Consider the following 21,588-nt stretch of genomic DNA (forward strand, 5'->3'; position numbering starts at 1 on the left):
AAAAATCCACATGTGACTAACCCTTTTCACAATCGTGTTTCTAGCCAGTTGTGCAACACTATGATTCCACCTTTGTGGGAAAGCGCTTCTGTATGTTCATTTTTGAGGCACTGTCATGAATTAAGTGCAGCAAACACACATGGGGACTTGGCCAGTTCACCTGGCTATTCCGGCAGAACACAATTCCAAGAGCTGCGGAACCTGTGAAAATCTGTTTCTTACAAAGGGGCAACTTGTTTCTATACTTCTGTCTTCTTACCTTTTGTTCCCCTCTTATTTTCTATTGCCTGCTGACATCAGTCCCAGACGTTTTCCAAATGGCCCTTTTACCACTGCTCTGATCCAGCAGTACCTCCAGTTCCTCTCTACAATCCCAAACCCTTTACCTCCTTCTAACATTTGCAATGCCCCCAGCACCACGATACTCCCAGCTCTCCACGTACTTTCTTCTACATAGTCAAATCCCTGACTGCAACACTTCCAGTTACCTCCCATCTCCCCTACCCTCTTGGTACACATAAACCAAATAATACATTCACTACCTGAGTTCAGCAGTCTTTCTCTCAGTGGTAGCATTAATAAAGTGTCAAAACTTAACTTTTTAAAAAAGTTGGCTGGAATTTAATTGCTGCTATTTCTACCTTTTCTCCCAAAAACTAGCTCAGCAGAACTGATAGATGACATAAAAAATAAGTTTCATTTTCCTGCGGTGAAATTATACACAAATAAATACGCCAGAAAACATGCTCCTGGAACTTCATTATAAAGTTTGGAGCAGGGTGGGGGGAGAAGGAGAAAAGCACCAGACATATAAAGTTTTTCTATTTCCATGATACGAGCAACAAATTTGTCTGTAACATCTGAATCTCTTGCAGGGCACACAGTAGTTACATTGCAGGTAAAAACTGGCAGCTAAGCCATTGTTCTTCAGTTCCAGGGCCACTCCAAATTACAAACCCATCAGGAACAGAGGACCAGAACTTCCTCAGGAGAGACTGAGCGATGCTGCTGTTGACAGGGGTGCCAAAGCAATTTTGTGGTGGGGAACACCAAGGAGATGGGCTCGGACTTGTTACAAATAAAAGACAAAAGAGATGCCAAGCATGATCAATCTGTAACAGAACTGGCAAGCTATAGGATAAAGCATGGTTTCTAGAACTGTTAGCACTTTCACAGTAGAAAGTCTAATACTTTCTTCATATCCCAGCTTCATAACCTAGGCTATGACCAACATTATACGTTTCCCATAAAAAAGCATTTGTTTCAATATAAACAAAACCAGAAGATCCCTTTTCAAGCAGACTGTATTTAACACTGCAGAAGTAAAGACGGAGCTGCTACAGAAACTTACCTGTCTGTGTAAGCTCTCCCATTTCGCACAAAGAATGACTCGGGTAGCGAGGCAGGCTGCTCAGGGAACCATCCATTTGGGCTGCAGACCCTCGGGACATGTGTTTAATGAAAGCTTCAAGCTCAGGATGAGAAGGTTTCCTAGAGAGATAAACCAAAATGTGAAAACTTCCAAAAGCATGTGGGAAAACAGCTCAAGAGAGTCAAGTATTCTAAGTATGTCAGCTCTGAAATTTCATGCTCTGAGGTTATTTCCCACTGAGACAACATCTGCTCTTACTCAGGGCTTTTGCAAGTATGCAAAAGAAATCTAACTACTTACTAACTACCAAAGAGCTGTAGGGCAACCGATGTCTCGTTACATTAAAATTACGATACCTTTCCATAAGTAATCTGGAAAGATTTTTTGTTGGGTTGTTTTGGTTTTTTTTTTAATGCAGTCACTGATACTGTTGTGAATTTTTTTAAAAAACCAAATAAATTCCTTACCAAAAATACACTGTCTCCAGTTTCTGAAGTACCATTGCACTTTAACACCACAGCCAAAGGCACGAACAATCTAAAGGGGTTCAATTAACCAGTATTTTAAGTAGATGATCTTGAAGGGATTCTCAAGTTTTGTAATGTAGAATGCTGATTACAATCTCAGCCTTTACTTTTAATTACTCCAGGCTTCAAATCAAATAGCACATGTAACCTCAATTAAGTGGTACCTGGAAAGTAGTATCCAGTGGCCCCATTAAAATTGTAAGTCATTGTTTTGGCTATTGTACTATTGTACCCAGGAAGAAAGAGTCCAGCACTTAAATGGATCAGATACCCCCACAATGCAAGTAATGGAATACAACTGGAGAAGAGATATACCCAAAAATGTCTGAGTTAACTCACTGAAACAGAATTCAAGTCAGTGAAAAAATGCTTAGATCTCTTAAAATGTCCTGCAAATTTCAAATTCACTATAGACTTGTGCTGAAAACTACATATACAAGAAGTCCACAAACAATGTAATCGAAAGGTATTAAAACCTTAAAAAAAAATAAATAAATCTATGATCACACTTCTAAAGTAGGGATTTCTTCATTAAATGTCATACAGTCATCTCTCTACTTCAGTGCAGAATTAAATCTGAAACTGTTTGGCAACCCAACTCTGCCTCAGGTAGTTCTCATTTTAATAGGACTTTCAGCCTGAATATGGTAAATATTGTGTATTGCTCACCAAAAAAAAAACCCCAAAAAACCCTCAAACCCAAACACAAAAAAGAAGACAGACAGATTTTGTCAGAGAACTTTTACTGAAGCCCGGGGGTTGTGTTTATTGTTCATATTTACACTTTGCTAGAATGATAACCTACTTTTGATACAAACACATCACGTCTAAAAAAAAAATAATAATAATCTTCCAGAGTTGCAGGAACCACAAGAGGGAGCAATAACACTACTAAAGTATCAATAAGTGTTTGGAATCAAAGTTTACCAGGACAAAGACATTCAGGCTCACATAGAAGAGCCAACTAAGAAACTCTCTTAAATGAGAAAGCACCCCTTGCAGAGCTGTGCTCACAGCACGCATACAGGGAGCTCGTGAAAATCACTGCCTCTGTCATTAGAAAGGTAAGCTCATTGTCCTGTCATTTGCTAAAATTTGAATTTTCCAGTATATTATTTACCAGGGTGTGTGTGTGGGGAGGAGGAAATCTTTGGAGGAAAATGTTACAGTAAATTATGGTACAACTGCCAGTGAGAAAAAATGCCAAATGAGACAAAAAGCAAAAGGAGGTTAAAATATAAAAAGAATTTTTCATTTTTACTTCACACTGAAAGGAAAGCCAGCCAATTTACAACAGTCTAAATCCACAGCTGCTTCTGTACCTTATAATTTTAACAACGCAAATGGAGATTAATATTTGAGAAGCAGAGGCACATCAAAAAGGCTTTGTTCCTTCCTGAAGCAGTGAAGCCTCCCTGTTGCACTAAGCATACATTAGAAAACTTCATCCAGCTCCAGATGTGGATTTCAAACAGAACTTTTTGTACGTTTCATTATTTTCACAGTCCAGCAGTGCAATCTATAAATGCAATCATCAAGTTGAGAAAATCAAATTGAAGCCACTAGCAAATAGCTTTTTAAGCTTATTACAGATGTAGCAGGCTGAACTACCAATTTTCTAACCTTTGCACTTTAAGAAACTCTAAATATGAATAAACTGTCAATCACAATTTTCCTTAAATCCTTTTTACTTAATTATAGCAAGTTCTACAAATACACGTGCAGGAAAACGACAAGAACTCCGCTCTGTTTCTTTTGCTGCTTTGCTTACAAAAACCTGAATACTAATGGAATCAAACCTATACTGATAAAACTGTCAGCAATCACTTGTGAGAAGGAAGAAAGGAAAGAAGAAAGAAAAATATCAGGTTTTGCAAAAAGATTTATCCACAAAGTGGCAAGCAAGATAAACTAATATCCAAGACGAAATAATAAAAATGCATGACGGTGGATAAAGTTATATTCCAATGTATTAATATACACACACAGGTCCAAGTTACTTAACTTTGGATTATATTACTTTTTAAATGAGCACAAGTTCAGCACATGCTTGCAGAAGTGAACTATGAAATATGACTGTCAGACATAATGCTGAATTCAAAGCTTACTTCTCGTTAAATACATTGTAGGAATATACTGCAAGAAAAAAAGTGAAGATCAAACAATAGAAGTAAGGGCCATTCTGCCTGGAGGGGACAGACATCTTCAGCTGCAATATGCTTTTATCCTGAATGTAATCCTCACATATGTAACCAAATTCTGAACATACCAGCAATTCTCCTGATTAGCCCCGTACAACTGAGCAAATGAAAACTTCTTTTTCTCAACAGCAAAATTTACAGCACTGCTCAAGCTACTGGAAAACAACTGATTCCCCCTCCCTGCCCCAAGATCTGTCTTTTATTTAGAATATGAATCCCCCTGTTGAATTGGCCAATTTACAGATGCCGCAGGAGATGGAGTATCTAGGCAACACAGCTAAGACTGCTGGGACTGTTTGAGCAGGAAGCAAAGAAAATTACTCAGTTGTATAGTTGAAAAGATGGAAATATCCTTAAAATTTTATTTCTATAAAAGTAACCAAGAAAATAAAAATGGGCTAAAGAGATACCCTTCTGTAATTTGCTGCACATTATGAGGGTAAACTACCACATCTGGGAAATGTATTACTATAATAAATATTTCAAATTTTGCCAGAACGTGGAATGTCTTTTCATCCAACACCACTAGTAATAGCCACACTTTTTCCTAATTTTGAACATTCATTTCCCATGTTACTGTCTGTTAATTTGCCTTTTAATGGTTTTATTTTTGTAAAATAAATGTTATCTGTAACAAAACTGAGGATGCTTCTTTTCCCTCAAATAATGAATTCAGCTTATCTTTTTGTTATTTACAAACTAAACACTGGGATAATAGATCCTAGATCTAATACTGTAGTTTTCATGCACTAGCATTAAAACGGACCAACATTTAAATCCTTATTCAACATTTAAATATCTTGTTTGTAAAGATCTTAAAAAGCTTTAATACCGAAATGTCATCTCTTCATTGCTACACTGTAATAAGTGCACACAAAAGAAATCGTACTGTGCAATTACTTGAACAGCATGTGTATTTCTGCCAGCAGCTGGGCTGCCATCCAGAGGGAGCCTGACAGGCTGGAGAGGTGGGCTTGTGCAAACCTCATGAGGTTCAGTGCAAGGTCCTGCACACGGGTCGGGGCAATCCCAAGCACAGACACAGGCTGGGCAGAGAATGGACTGGGAGCAGCCCTGAGGACAAGGACTTGGGGGTGTTGGCTGACGAGAAGCTCAGCATGACCTGGCAATGGGCATTCACTGCCCAGAAAGCCAACTGTATCCTGGGCAAGGATCAGGTCGAGGGAGGGGATTCTCCCCCTCTACTCCGCTCTCGTGAGACCCCCCTGCAGTGCTGCCTTCAGCTCTGGGGCCCCCAACGTAACAAGGACATGGGCCCGTTGGAGCAAGTCCAGAGGAGGTCACGAAGATGACCAGAGGCTGGAGCACCTCTCCTAGGAAGACAGGCTGAGAGAGTCGGGGCTGTTCAGCCTGGAGAAGAGAAGGCTCCGGGGAGACCTTATGGCAGCCTCCCAGTGCCTAAAGGGGCCCGCAGGAAAGCTGGGGAGGGACTTCTGACAAGGGCATGGAGTGACGGGACAGGGGGAATGGCTGGAGGCTGGAAGAGGGCAGATTTAGGTCAGATATTAGGGAGAAATTCTTCCCTGTGAGGGTGGTGAGACACTGGCCCAGGCTGCCCAGAGCAGCTGTGGGTGCCCCATCCCTGGCAGTGCCCAAGGCCAGGCTGGATGGGGCTGGGAGCAACCTGGTCTGGTGGAAGGTGTCCCTGCCCATGGCAGGGGGGCTGGGAATGGATGATCTTGAAGGTCCCTGCCAACCCAAACCGTTCTATGACACTCTTTGATAAAATTTTCCTTTTTCCTTGAGGAGTTTAGATACAAAAACGTAGAGGTTGGGTTGGGTTGGGTTGGTTGGTTTGCTGTTGGGTTTTTTTGGTTGGGTTTTTTTCTGGAGGTAGATTTGGGTTTTGTTTTTTGGGGGGGTTGTTTTTGTTTGTTTTCCTTTTTTTTTTTTTTTATGAGAAGCCAACATTAACTTGCTGATTGTTCTGAATTAGCACAGCAAAATGAGAAATACAGTACCAGAGTGAGCATATGCACATGACACCTCAGAAAATATGCTGATAGATTTTGGATGGCTTAGCTGTAATGGCACAAAATACTGTGTCAGAAACATGCATGAAAATACATTTATTGCATCTATTATATGTGTCCAAAGGTACGAAATATAACTCATGAAGCTCAATGTTAAGTTCAAGGGTATTATATAGCAACACTTCAAATCTTGCATTGCAGCAGAGCAACTTTGATATCGGACATCTTTACACCCCGCCCTCATTAGACTAACTGAATTCAAGATGTTGAGGTCAGTATTTAGGAACTGCTATGAGAGACAGTGGGGCTTTCTGCCTCTGGAAAAAGTGATGCTTAGGAGGTTTGAGTGCATGGAAGCTTTTTTTGGCAATAAGTTACTCTTTGAGCTAATTGCCTTTGTTTAAAAAACATAAAATTAATAATAATAGCCATCATCATCATCAACACCACCACAGCATGGAGACCATTGCTAGACCCGATAGTTAATTCACAGAGCAAGAAGCAAATTACCCTTGCTTTGCAGGGCCACTTCTCTCAGGACCATCCAGGAAAATATTGCTATTGATTTTTGTTTTCTATTTCTGAAATATTTTCTTCCCTAGTGATCCTTAAGAGCAGAAACTGTTTTTATTAAAAGAATTAAAACATAAATAGAAATCAGATCTAGAGCAGGTCTAAAAGAGGAACAAAGCTCTAAGTTGCAAATCAGACCCAACAATAAAGATTCCCCACCCCTCGAATCCTTACATTTATTAATTTTAGGACTACTTTTAATCAAAATTAATTCCTAGATAGGAACAGGTTGAGATTCCTTTAACATTCTTTCCTATCGAAACTATCGGACTATTGTCTTATTTGTACTACGTATACCGTAAAATGAAGTACAGCATAAGCCTTGTGTCTTCGACAAACCTGATGGTCAGCAAACCACAGCGTTCAATCTGTCCTCCGACTCACTACACAGGATACTTTTTTGAACCAGCCACAAATCTGACAGTACATATCTACAAAAATTGCGAAGTTTATCTAATTAAGATGAAATACAGAATTTAAGAAACAGATGTGGAAAGACATTATCTTGACAAGACTACATGCAACTAGTTACATTTAGTAACTTACATGTTCCTAAAAATTCAAGAGTGGCATCAATAATATACCTTCATCACCACATAAAATTCTACAGACACAAAAATATGTTGGTCAAGGTTATGATTAAAAGAGGGACTGCTATAGAAGAAATACTTTAGTTGCTGAGATCAATTACTGAGAATCATTTATTTAAAAGCTAAAGCCGAATAGTTAATCAAGTAGAAAACTAACAGCAGCTTACGGATGCATCACAGAATTAAGGACAGGTATATTTTTTATTCATCTTACCTATGCTGCTGCACAGTGCTGTCCTCTCACAGCACCGTACAGTTCTGCAGGAGATCTATATACTTCAGGAAAGAGCTTGTGGAGGTAGATAATGATACAAATGAGATACTGATTTATTTTTTCCCTTTACAAATGGGATTTACCTATGCAAATGTCGCTTATGTTAGTGAATGCAGAACTTGCAAAAGCCAAAAGGACCAGACTTCTCACAAGGAGCTGCAGAACCTTCAGTGTCACTCGGTGAGTAAACGTGACCATGCCAGGCACACACCAAGCTTCTGACAAATTCACATTACCTTTTTGTAACAATACCAGATTCTGTCTGCTAACTGCGCCTAAAAGCAAGTCCCTTTTCTCTTTATTTAAAATGCAAATGACTATTTTATTACTTCAAGCAAAAATAACGTGTTTTCTGTGAAGTTCAAATAGACCAAAAAAGTCTCTGCTCAAAGAACTATACTGTTTCTTTTTTAGAAGGCAGATGAATGGGAAGAGCTACTAAAAACAACAAGAGATTATTGTAGCCTACAAAAGAGATCCCCAAGACAGCATTAGTACTGTTGGGGCTTATTTATTCATAAAGGTCTTACACTCACATTACATTCACAAAGCTCTTACATTTTTATAACAAACTCTCTAGTTATCCAGTCTACCTCACTGCTCTTCTGAGTCTTTACAGAAGTCAGAAGAGGCCTCAGGAGGCCTAATTCACTTGGAACTGCATTTTCAGTTCACAAATTGTATAAAAATATTTTTGAAGTCATGACAGTTAATTGAGAGTCTGTTCTTCCTGTTTTGTCCCTAAAACTTTTGCATTTCCAAGTCATTTTACTAGCTATTATTTAGCTGATGAGACATAAGTCAACACCCAAATCTGTGCATATAGTAAAGATCTCAGATTTTTCTACAATATTGGGTGATGTCAAATTACGTAATATGTGGAACTGTATACATCTAGCTTAAATGTGACTTTAAAATAACATTCCATATAGTGTTTAATATGAATGATTCTTCACCTAATTCTTGTCTGGATAATGCTTTGACCTCGCTCCAAGTCAAACCCACACCTCCTTCAGCTCACAGTATGACACTTGCTTCCCCCACACTCTTCTCTCTCATTTTCCTGGCAGTTTCAAGACATGTGCATATTGAACCTAAAATTCAAGTATTTGTTAGTAAGCTGCTTATGATTAACATCAACACCTCTCAAAATGCCTTAAAGCATATGCTAATTAATTTAGCATACTATCACATTATAGCAGTCTCCTGAAATCATTTTAGCATCTTACAAAAAGCATTTCTTCTCTCTCTCGCATACAAATTCAATGAAGAAACAATGCTGTTTCTTTTTTTTAAAAAAACCAAAAACTTTTTACACTATACATGTAAGATACAAAGGGGAAAAAGAAGTGGGAGATAAATTATTCCCCCCCATAAGCAAACACTACAATGAAAGGATTTCCATAACATCATCCAATTAATTTTCTTGAGGAAAAAAGTACATAGTATTCAGTTCCCTTTGGAAATTTGCATCCAGAACAATGAAAATAATAATAATAACATTAATTGAAGTTTTAGATGGAAGAAATCTCCAAAGCATTTAATCCATTTGTTTATATTCATTCCACACTTATATGTCACAATCCATAATTCACAAAACCGAAGCGTGACCACAAGGCTATTCTGCATACCCATTAGAAGTCCATGGGGCTGTAGCATAATCTGCTTAATTAATGAACTCCATCAGCTGAATGCCAAATCAAATAAAGAACAGACTGAATATGAGCAGCATACTTATCTGAAACTCAAGTCCAGAAAGCTTAAACAAGCCAGAGTTTCAATCAGACATCTCAACTTCATTATATAGCATCAAGAAACCTTCAGTCCAAAGGTAGCAATTATATACCTTGTAATACTCTCAATGTAGACATTTACAGTCCAGCACCAAATTTATATCACAGAGGAATATAAGCCTGACAGACAAATGCAGCAAATAGCTTCCTGATGCTAAAGTAATAAATGTTCCATTCCAAGCTATGGCACACACAGTAGCAATTCTAGGTTTATTTAGAAAGGTCAGCATTAACACATCTGGACAGAATGGTACAGAGCCAGCTCCTCTCATCTTCCTGCTGCCCTTTAAGTCAGCCAGGAGATTCTATTTTACATAACCTTTGTTCTCAAGGACAGAATGTCTTTTTGGATCTCCACTCATTGTTAGTGGCTGTGAACTGTAAGGGACGTATCAGCTATACATTGATGCTCTAACACTTCATAAACCAGTAATAGGCAAGGGTATTGACACTGCTGGCCTCCTCGCGTCCCGACACTGCCCTCTTAACTGCTTCACTTGGTCCTTCTGTTGGCAGTGGCAAAAAGCTGCACTACTCTCTTGCCTTTTACCGACAGTTTTTGTGACTCCAGGGCCTTCACGTCATATTCCTTGCCTGAAACTGAAGTGGAAATAGCTATAAAACCTTCTCAGACAAACAGAAAACTGAGGCCTCATGTGGTACTGCAACACTGAGAAATACTGCTACTCATCCAACATTGCCACTTGCAGTTAACGTCTTTGCAATAAAGTTTTCTCACATTCATTCTAACGTGACAGATATTGAGCAAGATCAAGAAGATCAGAGCCTTTAAGAACTCCAAAAGGAATCTGGATCATATTTTACTTAGTATTTCATGCTGAATATACTCTCACCCCTTGAAGGCAGGTCATCATAAATGTTATCAGAGCCATTAGCAAATGATTCATTTTTCATGTTGTTAGAGAAATTAATTGCCCACTCAGTTCTATGGTAGAAAGAACTGGAGTTTGGTCTCCTGCCTGCATATCTAACCTCAGAAAGCCCGTCAGCTTACAGCGGGCACAGCACGCTGCTGGGCTTGGGCACCTCTCAAAGAAATCTCACTTCTCGTGGAGGATGTCAGGTAAGACCACTGAACGCCACTTCTTAACAAACCAGCATTTTGGTGGAAGTTGAATTATGACTACAGAAAAGAAGCAGCCCACAGGATAGCAGAGGAAACAAAAAAAAATAAATAAATCGGACTATTTAGAAGTTGCCAGATCACTATCACTTGTAAAACTTACTCAGTACAGTCAGAAAAGCGGGTATTTCAGTTTGTACTCACAGAGGCATTCCAAAAGAGTGGTCTCCTTTCAAAAAAAGGAGGATATGGTTTTGCTCAGTTTTGGATTTTGATACTTGTACCAAGCAGCTAAGAAAGGTGTGGGTACATATATACACTCTAAAACCAGTGAAATTTGAAGTTATTTGCATCTTCTACATTCCAATGGCTTTAGCTATAAAAAGCAGATTCCTCGTATCTAGTCTTCCCATTTTCCTCTCGAAAATGTATACATAGGTTTTGGTACGTATACTTCTGTATGTTGTAGACAAAAGTGTACCTACATGGAATACTGTACTTTTTCCTCTGTTTAGAGGGGAAAAATATTATAAATTTTCCTCCGTTTAGATATTCATACAAAATGTAGGCAGATAGATAGGGCAGCCTGAATATAACTTAGGAGCTCCTAAGCCTGTTTCCTACGAACAGGCAGACACATGGATGGGCTACAACTGATGATGGTTTCAAACTTTCATAGGATTACTCCCACCACCACAACAGTAGCTTGATTCAGCCATAACATTTACTTTTCAATTACTCATGCCAAACAGCATTACAACACTGACTACAACTGAAGACACCATTGCACGACTTGCAAGTTTCAGGACTCCTACTAATAACAAGGGCAATTTCTTTTATGCAGCCAGATATCTGAAAATAAAAGCAACCTATTTCAGTTTTCTTCAAAGAAAGATCCAATTTGCTGATCATTTTCTGCCAGCTTTTGTGTCCACTACCATATCTATCTAGTTAGCAAGCCTCTTTAATCAAGCTTCCCATCACCTTTACAAGTATGAGATGAAGCTACACTTAACTAGTTTCAGGTGTTCTTTCATGTCATTTCAGCGTATTTTAGCAACATTCCTACTGTGTTTGCGTTTTAATATACTTGAGCCAGAAACTGAAAAAACTGACACAGGACCAGATATGAAAACTGGTTCGGTTTTTAAATGCAACTGCCACAGACTAGCTAGCAACAAACCTAAAAACCATACCATAACCCATCTTCTCCTTCAGAGACATTATTTTGAGTCAAGCCCACTGAAGAAAAGCTGAAAGCACAGAGAATTTCAGATTTAAAAGATAAAATCATAAATGCTACTGATGACAGAAAGCTACAAAAAAATGTAAGGAACACAGCCCATGAATCCATCAAAACAAGAAATGTGCATTTGATATACCCAAGTCAGAAATATACTTTCAGCGTGCTGTTAGCACTTTCAGCGTAACGAGTAAAAAGCCAATTCTGAATAATTCTACAGCAGAAATGCAAGAACATTACTTCTTTAAAGACTGAGGAAATTCCACACTGTTCTGGAAAAAGGTATTTATTGGTGTATCTACCCTGTTTTATATACCAGTAGATCAGAAGACGTACTATGCCTCTTTTCCCAAGTAATTAACGTGCAGGCACACAAAGCAGACACAGCCCCCAGTCCCTGAAATCGCCACATCTGACACTGCAGAGTGGGCAGCAGCATTAAGGCGTAGATTTTTCTAGAGGATTTGTTAACACACCTGATAGAAAATATAAAGAGAAAATTTTAACTGTAAGTATTCAGTAAGTTCACTGGGAAGTACTCAGTTGGAAAGAAAAAAAATAAGTAATACCACAAATCCTACTTAACAAGAGAAAAAACACGTGTAATCAAGCAAGCTAGGGTAAAGGCTAGTGATTTACATCATCATCGATCATTTCTGGTGCTCTGTGTTAGCTCTACACCATAATTCACCTTCAGCGATGAGTAAACTCTAAACAAGAAAGAAAGGCTCTTCCACAAGGAAAAGCAGCAATTCCCATCATGTCTACAGCTCAAACTGGCTCAGGTATGAAGACAAGCATCAGCAAGCTCCAAAGTCATGATGTCAGGCAGAAGACCGCTATACTGAAACAGAAAGGTCAATGATGCTTTAATGGCAGTCAGACAGGAGTAACTTCTGTGGGAGTTTTGAACGGCGAGTGGTAGCTACAGGAAAATGGTAGTTTTCAAGTAGCAAACAGCACACTTTCTGTTTAACTTGTAATTTAATAGTTAAATGTGCAACCCCCATTTTTTCTCCCAACTTTGAACCAAATCATTAAAGGGAACCTGATAACCTATATTTCTGAAAAGTCAAAGAAAAACAACAGTAACATAACACACAAATACCAATTTTCCTATGGTAATGATGAACGGGGACTTTTCTGCATTCACACAAAAAGGTAGCACGCTTACATTTTGAAAACGTGTAGAAATTTAGACAAGAGGAACAGTAATCTAAACATTGATTAAACAGCTTCTGCTTTTTCAAGAAATACCAAGAATTTCTTCTGGTCTGAACTGGTAACGGGTAGTAGTTCCTGTTTCAAAAGGAAATACTGTACACCACTGATTTATTTTTTTTTTTCTTAATCCACGACACCACACAAAGATCGGAAGTCACAATGTACTTCAAGCAACACAAATTATTTCCTGAAGAGGAAAAAAATAATTATCAAGCAAAACACAGGCTTAATAATGATAAAAGCAAAGAATCTTACCTGCTAGGCAACAACATACAGTCAATGTCAGGTCTCTTTGTCTTGGGAATGGCATATAGTGGATACCTATCACCATGTCGAATCAACACTTGAACTGACACTAGCTTAAAATAATGAGGTGCATGACCTAAAGTGAAGAAAGAAAGAAAACAATAAAAAAAAGGAAAAAAAAAAAGTAAAAATTTAAGTAAATTTTACCTAATCCTTCCCCTGCACATGTTTTCTTTAAGAAAAAAAAGCAGGTATAATTAGCTTGATAGCTTTGGTATTGCTAGGAAAAAAAAAAATCAGAAACCATAAGAAATGGTAACTTACCATCTTAAGAAAGATTTTACTTTACATTCCAAGACAACCTATACAAAGACTCGGGTTCTTAGCACATTCTCCATGTTACATCTAAAGTCCAACAAGCATACAAGCCATTACTCAAGCACTGAACTCTGCCAACACAATAAGGTTACCCTACTTTTATGGTGCCTTTCTTCCGGACCCCTATCATAACGGCAGATTTTGAAGCATGCCTAATGTGGAGGTTTTTGATATACTACTTGGTAATTCATTTTATATGCATTAGTGGGATATGCTAATAAGGACATTCATTCAGACTAACTTGCTGCTGTATCCACTACAGGGTGAAGAATGCAAATGCACCTTCTAGCTGACTACATCTAATGGTTTGGAGTCCCAAAATTAATTACTTCTGAGGTTTTTATCAGAATTCCAAGTCAACCCTTTGCAATGCAGCTCACTTGTAATAAGAATTACCATTCAAACTCTCTCTCTCCCCCATCCCTTTCAAATAGGCCTCCAGTTGACCACTGACTAGAAACAGAACCGCTTCCAAAACTCAGACAACAGCAAGGAAACAAAGAATAGCATATTTTGAATGATTTAACATTATTCAGCAACCAGTTGGTGTTTGCTGTATGTCCTCCAAGCACCAAAGAACTGACAACGCACAGTTACTGTTTCCAACAAGCAACTAAACTGTCATTTGCATTCACAGAACTTACCTTCCATGCTGCGTTCAGCAATGGTGGGAATATTGCAGTAAACACGAGCTTCATAAACAGGATCTATTACAGGAGGCTCAGTCAGCAAATCAGGCATTATTCTCTTTCGGCTCTTCGGGTTCAACCCATCTTCCCTGACGGGGTTCACTGGGATTAAATGCACTGAAAGATACAAAACATATACCATATACCTTTAGAATTATGGTGGGGTTTTAATTATTTTTTTTTAATTGTGCACAAAGACTATGTTTTTGATGAAAGGATGCCACTCTACAGTATAGATCTCTGTTGTGAATTTTTCATGATTTACATAGTCAAGAAGGCAAAGCCAGAGAGCTCTTTAGCAAAGTCGATGCTTGGCTAAGACTCCAGAAATACATCTGGATGTAGAACAATTCTGTCTTTTGCACTCTTCCTGAAGCTGCTTTGTCTGTCAGCCTCTCATGAAGCTCTAAGAGTGTGAGCAGCAAGAAAAGGGCCATAAGAGGCACAGCTGTCTCTCATCATTTTAATTTAAAAACTGATGTTGAAACACATCAGCCAAAGACAGAGCACAGTTACGATGATAGTACTACATACCACAGGAAACACAAAGTAGTTCAGATTAAAAGGGCTTGATTGTCCATCGTTTTCCTTACTAATCCCCACCCTTCCATGGCTACCTTGCCAGCCTTCAATAGTCTGACTTACCCAATAAAAAAAGCACACAAAATATATTCGTTGAAATGTAACTGAGACCACCACAAAAAAGGTCAAATGCAAAGAAATGCAGTTAATGCTTACCCACAGCTGGGAAATCAACAGAAATACCACTACTACATCTTCTGACATATAGAAACATGCTGAAGTATATCTGATTTTAAGGCCAGGGTTGTATTGACAACGTCTCTTTACCTTGTCTTGATGTGAAAGCACTAGTTAATTTATAAGCCTTACAAGACTACACTTCCATAACAAATGCACATTTTTTTTTCCTATTAGTATTTTCTGGTATTTGGACCAGAGGATTTAGAGATGAAAATGAGGAAGAAAAGTGTTCATATTTTTACCCCTATTAGTCTTCTGTGGTGAGAAGAAAAAAAGAAAGAAAAGACAAGAGAACAAATTTCGAAGTAGAATTTTATTAATTCTGCTGGCTCAGTTCCTTGGTTGCATCTTGACTCCCAGTCCTGACTTTAGCAGTGAATTTGTTCCACAATACAGAGTTGTGCGGACAAAGAAAACAAATGAAGACAGCAAACTGAAGTGAAACACAGATTTTAAGAGCATGTAGCCGTTAATGTAACACAGGCTCTTCATTTTTAAACTACAATACACTACACTTTAAATATTTTTATGTGGTTTCTCTTTGCCTGCCAAAACCAGAATTCAAGCATTCTCCACACCCTTGCTAGTGCTGTTGACATGGGTCATACCCACGAAGTGCAGTGAATTTAAACTTTTCCTTAAACCGTTTCAGATTTTGCATGACTGCCCACAGGCTTGTGCAGAGTGAAAATATTAAACTGTAATTTTGATTTCGGCCACTTAAACTGAAGAGCTCAGCTGCCATTCCAGCACTTAAATTTATCAGTCATTTTTAAGTTCGTTTTGAGGCTAAGACTCACATTATTATGAGACATTGCAAACCACTGACCAAGAAACTCTTGCAGTGACACAAAGCCTCGGCAATTTCTATCAGAGGCTGGTAACTCTGGCTTGAAGGGGGCTTGTACAAATTTGTATTTGGGGTATATACCCCAAACCCAAGAATTTTTTACAACAGTTGCTGGACCCTCCAAATAAACAGCATTACTAAACTACTACCACCCTGTCCATGGTCCAAGTATCTCAGATAGAGACTGGGCTAAAAGATGTTCTAACTTGGAACCCACCTGGGACATAACTGTGTCTCTGGATCTCTGAACATATTTGAGCAACCTGATCTGGTGAAAAAAGGTCCCTGCCATGGCAGGGGAATTGGACTAGATGATCTTTAAAAGGTCCCTTCCAACACAAATTATTCTATGATTCGACTGAAATGATTCAAATTGGTTTTAGGCTGAACAAAAATTACCAAGGTCAAAAAACTCCAGTCACCTCAGTAAGCACTGTCACAACAAGTAGTATTTACTTTTAGCACACTTGAAATAACACATATTGGGTGGGGAGGGGGCAAACGTCAAACCCCAAATCAACGAAACTAACAATGCAAATACCTGGGTCTTCTATTTAACTGTGTTACATAGAAAAAGAAAAAAAACCTGTGTGATCTCGGCACCAGTCTAGGCAGCGTACTGGAAATTTCCACAGAATGTATACACATTGCAAGTATTTGGGGGGGAGGGGGGGGGGAGGGTGTGTGTGTGTGAAGACACGACACAGGACCAAGGACAGGCGAATTCCAGTTGGAAAGCTGTCTTCTGTTTGCTCATCCTTCTCCGCATGGTGACCCTGAAGAGCCCACCCAGCGAGACTGGTCCTCCCCTCCCCTTGTTACAGCTCCTCACCAGCCCTGCAGTTTCAGTGCTCTGGGATGAAGACCCCAAGTGACGCAGCCCCTCTTCGTACTTCTGCCTGGTCCAAACCACGACAGAGGGCTTTTCCATAGCGGCAACCAATGTCTCAGTGGCATTTCAACTGTTTTCTCATCTTCTGCCATTCCCCAGACGTTGTTAGTGCATCACATATTTGTTTTCTCCTTTCTCCCTCCCTTTTCTTTTCAAGCGTTTGGGCTTCACTCCCTGTCTTCATTTATCCCGCTTCCTAGCTGTCATGTCCTCCTTTGCACTCCTCATCCACTCCAGCTTTCTATTGCACAGACAGGTCAATTTGTTTCTCCATTTTGGTAACCCTTATACCACACAGAGCAGTTATTTAAAGCCCTTTGAAGGGCTGACTGTCCCTCTGTATCCCAGTGTTTCATTACTGAATGTCCTCCTCTGCACTGACAATCCCACCTCTGTCTCCCAAGTGGGTTCTCTGGTCCATATGCAACCAGCAGAGCTACAAATAGTGATGGACACAACACAACTCAGAGACAAACAAAAAGATGAAACACACACAAACAAAAAGAAACACAAACAAAAAGGAAAAGAAGAAAGTCCCTCATAGGGAGCTGAAATTAATCTTTTTTCCAAACTCTGTTCTGCTCTTTCAGCTGTAAATCATTAGAAGTCCAGAATTCTATTATGTAGTTTTCACATGACTTTTTATAGCTTAGCACTATTTTATATGACTTGCTGTACTAGTTCACAGTAACATGCACTTGCCCAAAACAGAAGTCTGCCAATGTGTATATAGTCATATTTAAATCTTTGATTAAGGGCGTTTTTGAACAGGATTTTTACACTGCTGTGCCCTTCAAAGCTCATGTTTTACTATGACAGGAATACGACAATGTAAAACAGAAACGAAACAGATGATTTTGATGTGCATTTCCTACAGCCAGGGCAGTTAATAAAATATATCTGGAACATATTTGGTGATCTAACTGGAAACTTTGCAAACACTGAAACTATAAAGAATATACATATTATTATAGAGGTAGTTTGACAACAAAAAGGGAAAAGAAAATAAGTATTATTTCCCAATATTCATAAACCTATTTTTAAAACCAAAGAAGCTACGTAGAAACTACTTTGAAACATTTGTTTTGAGAAAGTTATACCTAGGAAAAAAAGTAGAAGGCTTACAGAAACAATAAAATGAGAGAGACCTCAATACAACTGTGCTCAGTGTCCTACCAAGTTAAATTGTTTAAAACATGAAGTAAAACTAAACACACAGGCTGGTACCAGACACAAGAAAGACCTGGCCCAACAGCAAACAGCAAGTGCTGTCCTGCGAGAGCCAGCTGGGCACTGGTCACACAGGAGAACAGTTAAAACTGCTGTAGAATCATTCCTTTTTTGCAGCTCCAAACTGAGAGATGATTTTCTTTTTAAGACGACAAAATTCAGAGAAAATAAAATCTGAACTCTGATACTAAGTTTCATTAAACAAAAAAACTCCAGTAATTTTTAAGTCAAACCACAAAACCTGAAGACCAAATTTTAAAATTAACTGTGTGACTATGAAATGTCTTTATGAACAAAACCAATGGCATCTGAAATATTATGACGTGTGATTTTATTCTCAAGGTACACTAAATGTGACCTATTTAAAGACCAAGAAGTTAATTTGTCTGACTTCCATACCCCCCGGTTCCTGAACGCCACAAAGTCTACCAAAAAAGACAAATATTAGACAAGTAGTTTCTAAGCAGGAGAGACAATCATTGAGAAGTGCTTTCAGTATTGTAACATTTACTACATAGCAACTAATCCCCTCTGGAAGAATGTCAAGTTTATCAAATCAACTATTGTACTCAGAAGCCCAAGCAGGGAGCCAGGCTGATCTGAATTAGCGCTACAAAACTGACATGAATTTGACAGAATTCAGTACAGCAGAAAAACAAACACAAAGCAAAGTGCAGTTCATGTAGAAGAAACACCAAATTAGATGTTAATCACTCCATTACCAGTTTCCCTCCCTCCTGCAGTCCTAGTTTCAGCTTGAAAAATAAAAGGTATCACCACTGTTTACCAAGGAGAAAAAAAGATTTATCCATGAAAAAAAGCACTAACATTTACCTAAAACCAGAAAGACAGGCAATAAAACCATTTTCCAGTTCTGTTTTCTCTTGTAGCTCCAACCAGCCTGAGAAGCTGCTGCACAAGTAGCCACGTTGGTCTCAATTTTCTGACTAAAGAGACCTGAAATTTTCATCTTTCCTAAAACAGAAGGCTCTTTCAGCCCCATGCAAACATACTATTTTAAACAGTCACATGGAAATGAAGCCACACAGCAGAAATGGAAGCAAAACCCAAAAAATCCACCTAACCACCAAAAAAACAAACCACCAAACCAAACCCACTGTAGGTAACCTTATGCTAATGGATTAAGAGAAGCAAATGCGCATGTCAGAGAGCACAAAAAAGTTATTTATACTTCTTCCACCTTCTCCCTTCCCCCACCCCCCTTTCTGCAACTAAGAGGGCACTAACACGGCTGCCCAGCACAGAGGAACACTCAGGATGCTGAAATTCTCATGGTGAATAGAGACTTCTCCCCCAGCTGAGCTCTCTCTGAAAAGAACGGAATCCAGAAAGGAGAAGCGTAGGGAAGAACCACCAGAAAAAGGCAGGAATGCTTCAAAAGAACTGAGATGGGGAGAAGGGGGGAAGGTGAAGATGGGAAGATGTCTGCAGCAAGAAAAACCACCTGGTACAAGACCAGGCGCACGTGGGCTGAAGGGCACGTAGTGCCGTGCTGGGGTACCCACCACTGGTGCAGAGGCAAGGCAGCCTGGGCACACGCCTGGGCAGTGCATCCCCGGGGTCGCTTCCAGAGCTCTGCTTTGGCTTATAAATGCATATTTGGACATCAATGCAGTTCAAATACGCCTGTGCCACACACAATCCACCCGTCTCATTTTATTCTTTTGTACAGCTAAATAAAGGCTTCGCAAGTCTCGGAGGTAAGATCTGTATTAACAGTGGGGGCCTTCACCCATAATGCACAATGCCACAATCACTCATATGCTGCATTTCAATGCTGAGTAATCACACAAAAAAAAAGGCTTATTAGCCTCACACTGGTCAAACTATCAAATACTATTAAGAAAAAAAAACATGAAAACCTTTAAAAAGGCTTTCTAAGCCTGTGAACATAAACTTCTAAGCTTCAGATATCACATTTATATAAAAAAATAAATGGGGCTACTAAATGTTTACGTAAGCTTGTCTTAAATTTTCACTGTCTTTTCATTTATTAAGATTGGCCCATCTAATAAAAAAACTAAAACCCTTAGTCACTTTTATTCTAAATCAAACCGCTTGCTCTACAGAACCCAATGACAAATTTCATATTTATATGTAAAATCTGTCCTCAGAGAATTTATGAAGAAGTGACAGCCCTCAGTATCTCTGCAGTCTCTGTTCCTTAACCACCTCCATCTGAACCTACCTCTTTCACCACGTACTTGCTTTCCCTGGCACGTGCCCTTCCACTTTCTCTGCTTCTGCTGTGCCTTCTGCCTGTCCAGGAGCAAGCAGAGCAGGGCTCCCCAAAGCACCGCTGTGCTCTCCACAGACAGCTCCCTCTGCCACGGCTGCCCTTTCCTCTGCAGAGCAGGCTCCAAGCATCAAGGTTTTCTTCCCAGAGCCCTGCCAGCTTCTCTGAGCACCACTCCGAAGTCAAAAAGAGCAAACGGAGCTATGGGGAGGTGGGTAACAGAAAGAACAGCGTGGGGCCGGAGGGGACACACTGGAATTTAATCTAGAATAGCAACAACAAAATGCTCCACCTTGACACATCCCTGGCAAGCTAAAGAAGATTCCTCTGTACTTCAACCTAGCAATAGTACACCCTTCCAGGTCACATAGGTACAGCTTTCAGATTGCAACTGTAGCTGGGCAACAGAGGTAAGCACTTCCCTTCTCAGACACTTCAAAATGTTACCAACCCAAAGGTCCAAAAATGAACCACCCAAAGTACAAATTCGCCACAGCCTCACTGCAGAATTGAGCAGGAATTTCCAGCCTCACGGTATTCACTGAGCAGTCAAACGGGAGTGAACAGAGACTACAGATCCCTTCCTCTGAGTTTCCAAGAATTTGCAAACATTCAGCAATAGTGCCAAGTTACGGACCGAGATGTGCCCAGACACTTACACCTATTTCACATACATTCAGTTTCTGGATTGCTGCTACAGTTCTCCCTGCTGTAAGAGAGATCACGGTAATCTTCAAGGAGTCTGTTGACTTACAGCACAATCCTATTGCCAGCACCCTATGTTTCAAGTTCTAAGACAGACTTTAAAATACACTCACGAGAAGTATTTATCAGTGTAGTAACCAAGTAGCAGATATTGCTGAAAAAAAACATTCTTTTCAAGCCAGGCTTCTAATCAAAAGCCCTGAAAAATGCTTGCTATGGCAGCCTTGAATACGTGCATTTCACACTCCAGAACTGCAGATTTTGGCAGTATGCTTCTTTACAGCATATTCTGACACCAGAAGATAAAGCCCACTAGAATAGTTCTTTTGATCCTATCAGGTAAACAGAGACATCTCTCCTCCAACAGCAATAATATGAATTACTTGTGAAGACGAGGCATGCTGCAACAGACTTCTGGAACAGAACAATGTATTTTGAATTCTTACATGTAACCATTAACCTGCCAAGAGAAACTGGCTAAATTCACAAAGTTGGGGGAAAGTTCCATTTTGACGCACTGATCCTTGTAGGGTAAATCTCTGCATTATGTGGGTCAATATTAGAAAAGCACTGCTTTAATGTTTGTTCCTTGGTGCCGAGCTTGTATTTCCTCATGTTCTTTAAACTACATCTTCTGTTTCAAAGTGACAACAGAGAAGTTGCAGTCCCATTTCCTCCCCAAATTACTGCTTGGTAATGGTAAT

At 39.4% G+C, this 21,588-nt stretch overlaps 1 protein-coding gene across 10 annotated transcripts in view; it reads right to left on the reverse strand.

The window, feature by feature from the left end:
- The window catches only part of PXYLP1 (2-phosphoxylose phosphatase 1), a 64,419-nt gene that overhangs the window by 3,340 nt on the left and 39,491 nt on the right, over positions 1–21,588 (reverse strand). For 9 of the 10 annotated variants that reach the window (XM_080410333.1, XM_080410332.1, XM_080410329.1 and 6 more), the window contains 3 exons: positions 14,144–14,305; positions 13,131–13,257; positions 1,352–1,491 (listed from right to left, as the gene is read on the reverse strand). In XM_080410333.1, coding sequence (XP_080266459.1) covers positions 1,352–1,491; positions 13,131–13,257; positions 14,144–14,240 — 364 coding nt within the window. In that variant the 5' untranslated portion in view covers positions 14,241–14,305. Of the gene's footprint in view, positions 1–1,351; positions 1,492–13,130; positions 13,258–14,143; positions 14,306–18,756; positions 20,480–21,588 lie in introns of those variants that run through there. The other variant, XM_080410324.1, reaches the window with a different exon arrangement.

This window comes from Falco punctatus (assembly GCF_963210335.1).
Source record: "Falco punctatus genome assembly, chromosome: 13".
Classification (NCBI taxonomy): domain Eukaryota; kingdom Metazoa; phylum Chordata; class Aves; order Falconiformes; family Falconidae; genus Falco; species Falco punctatus.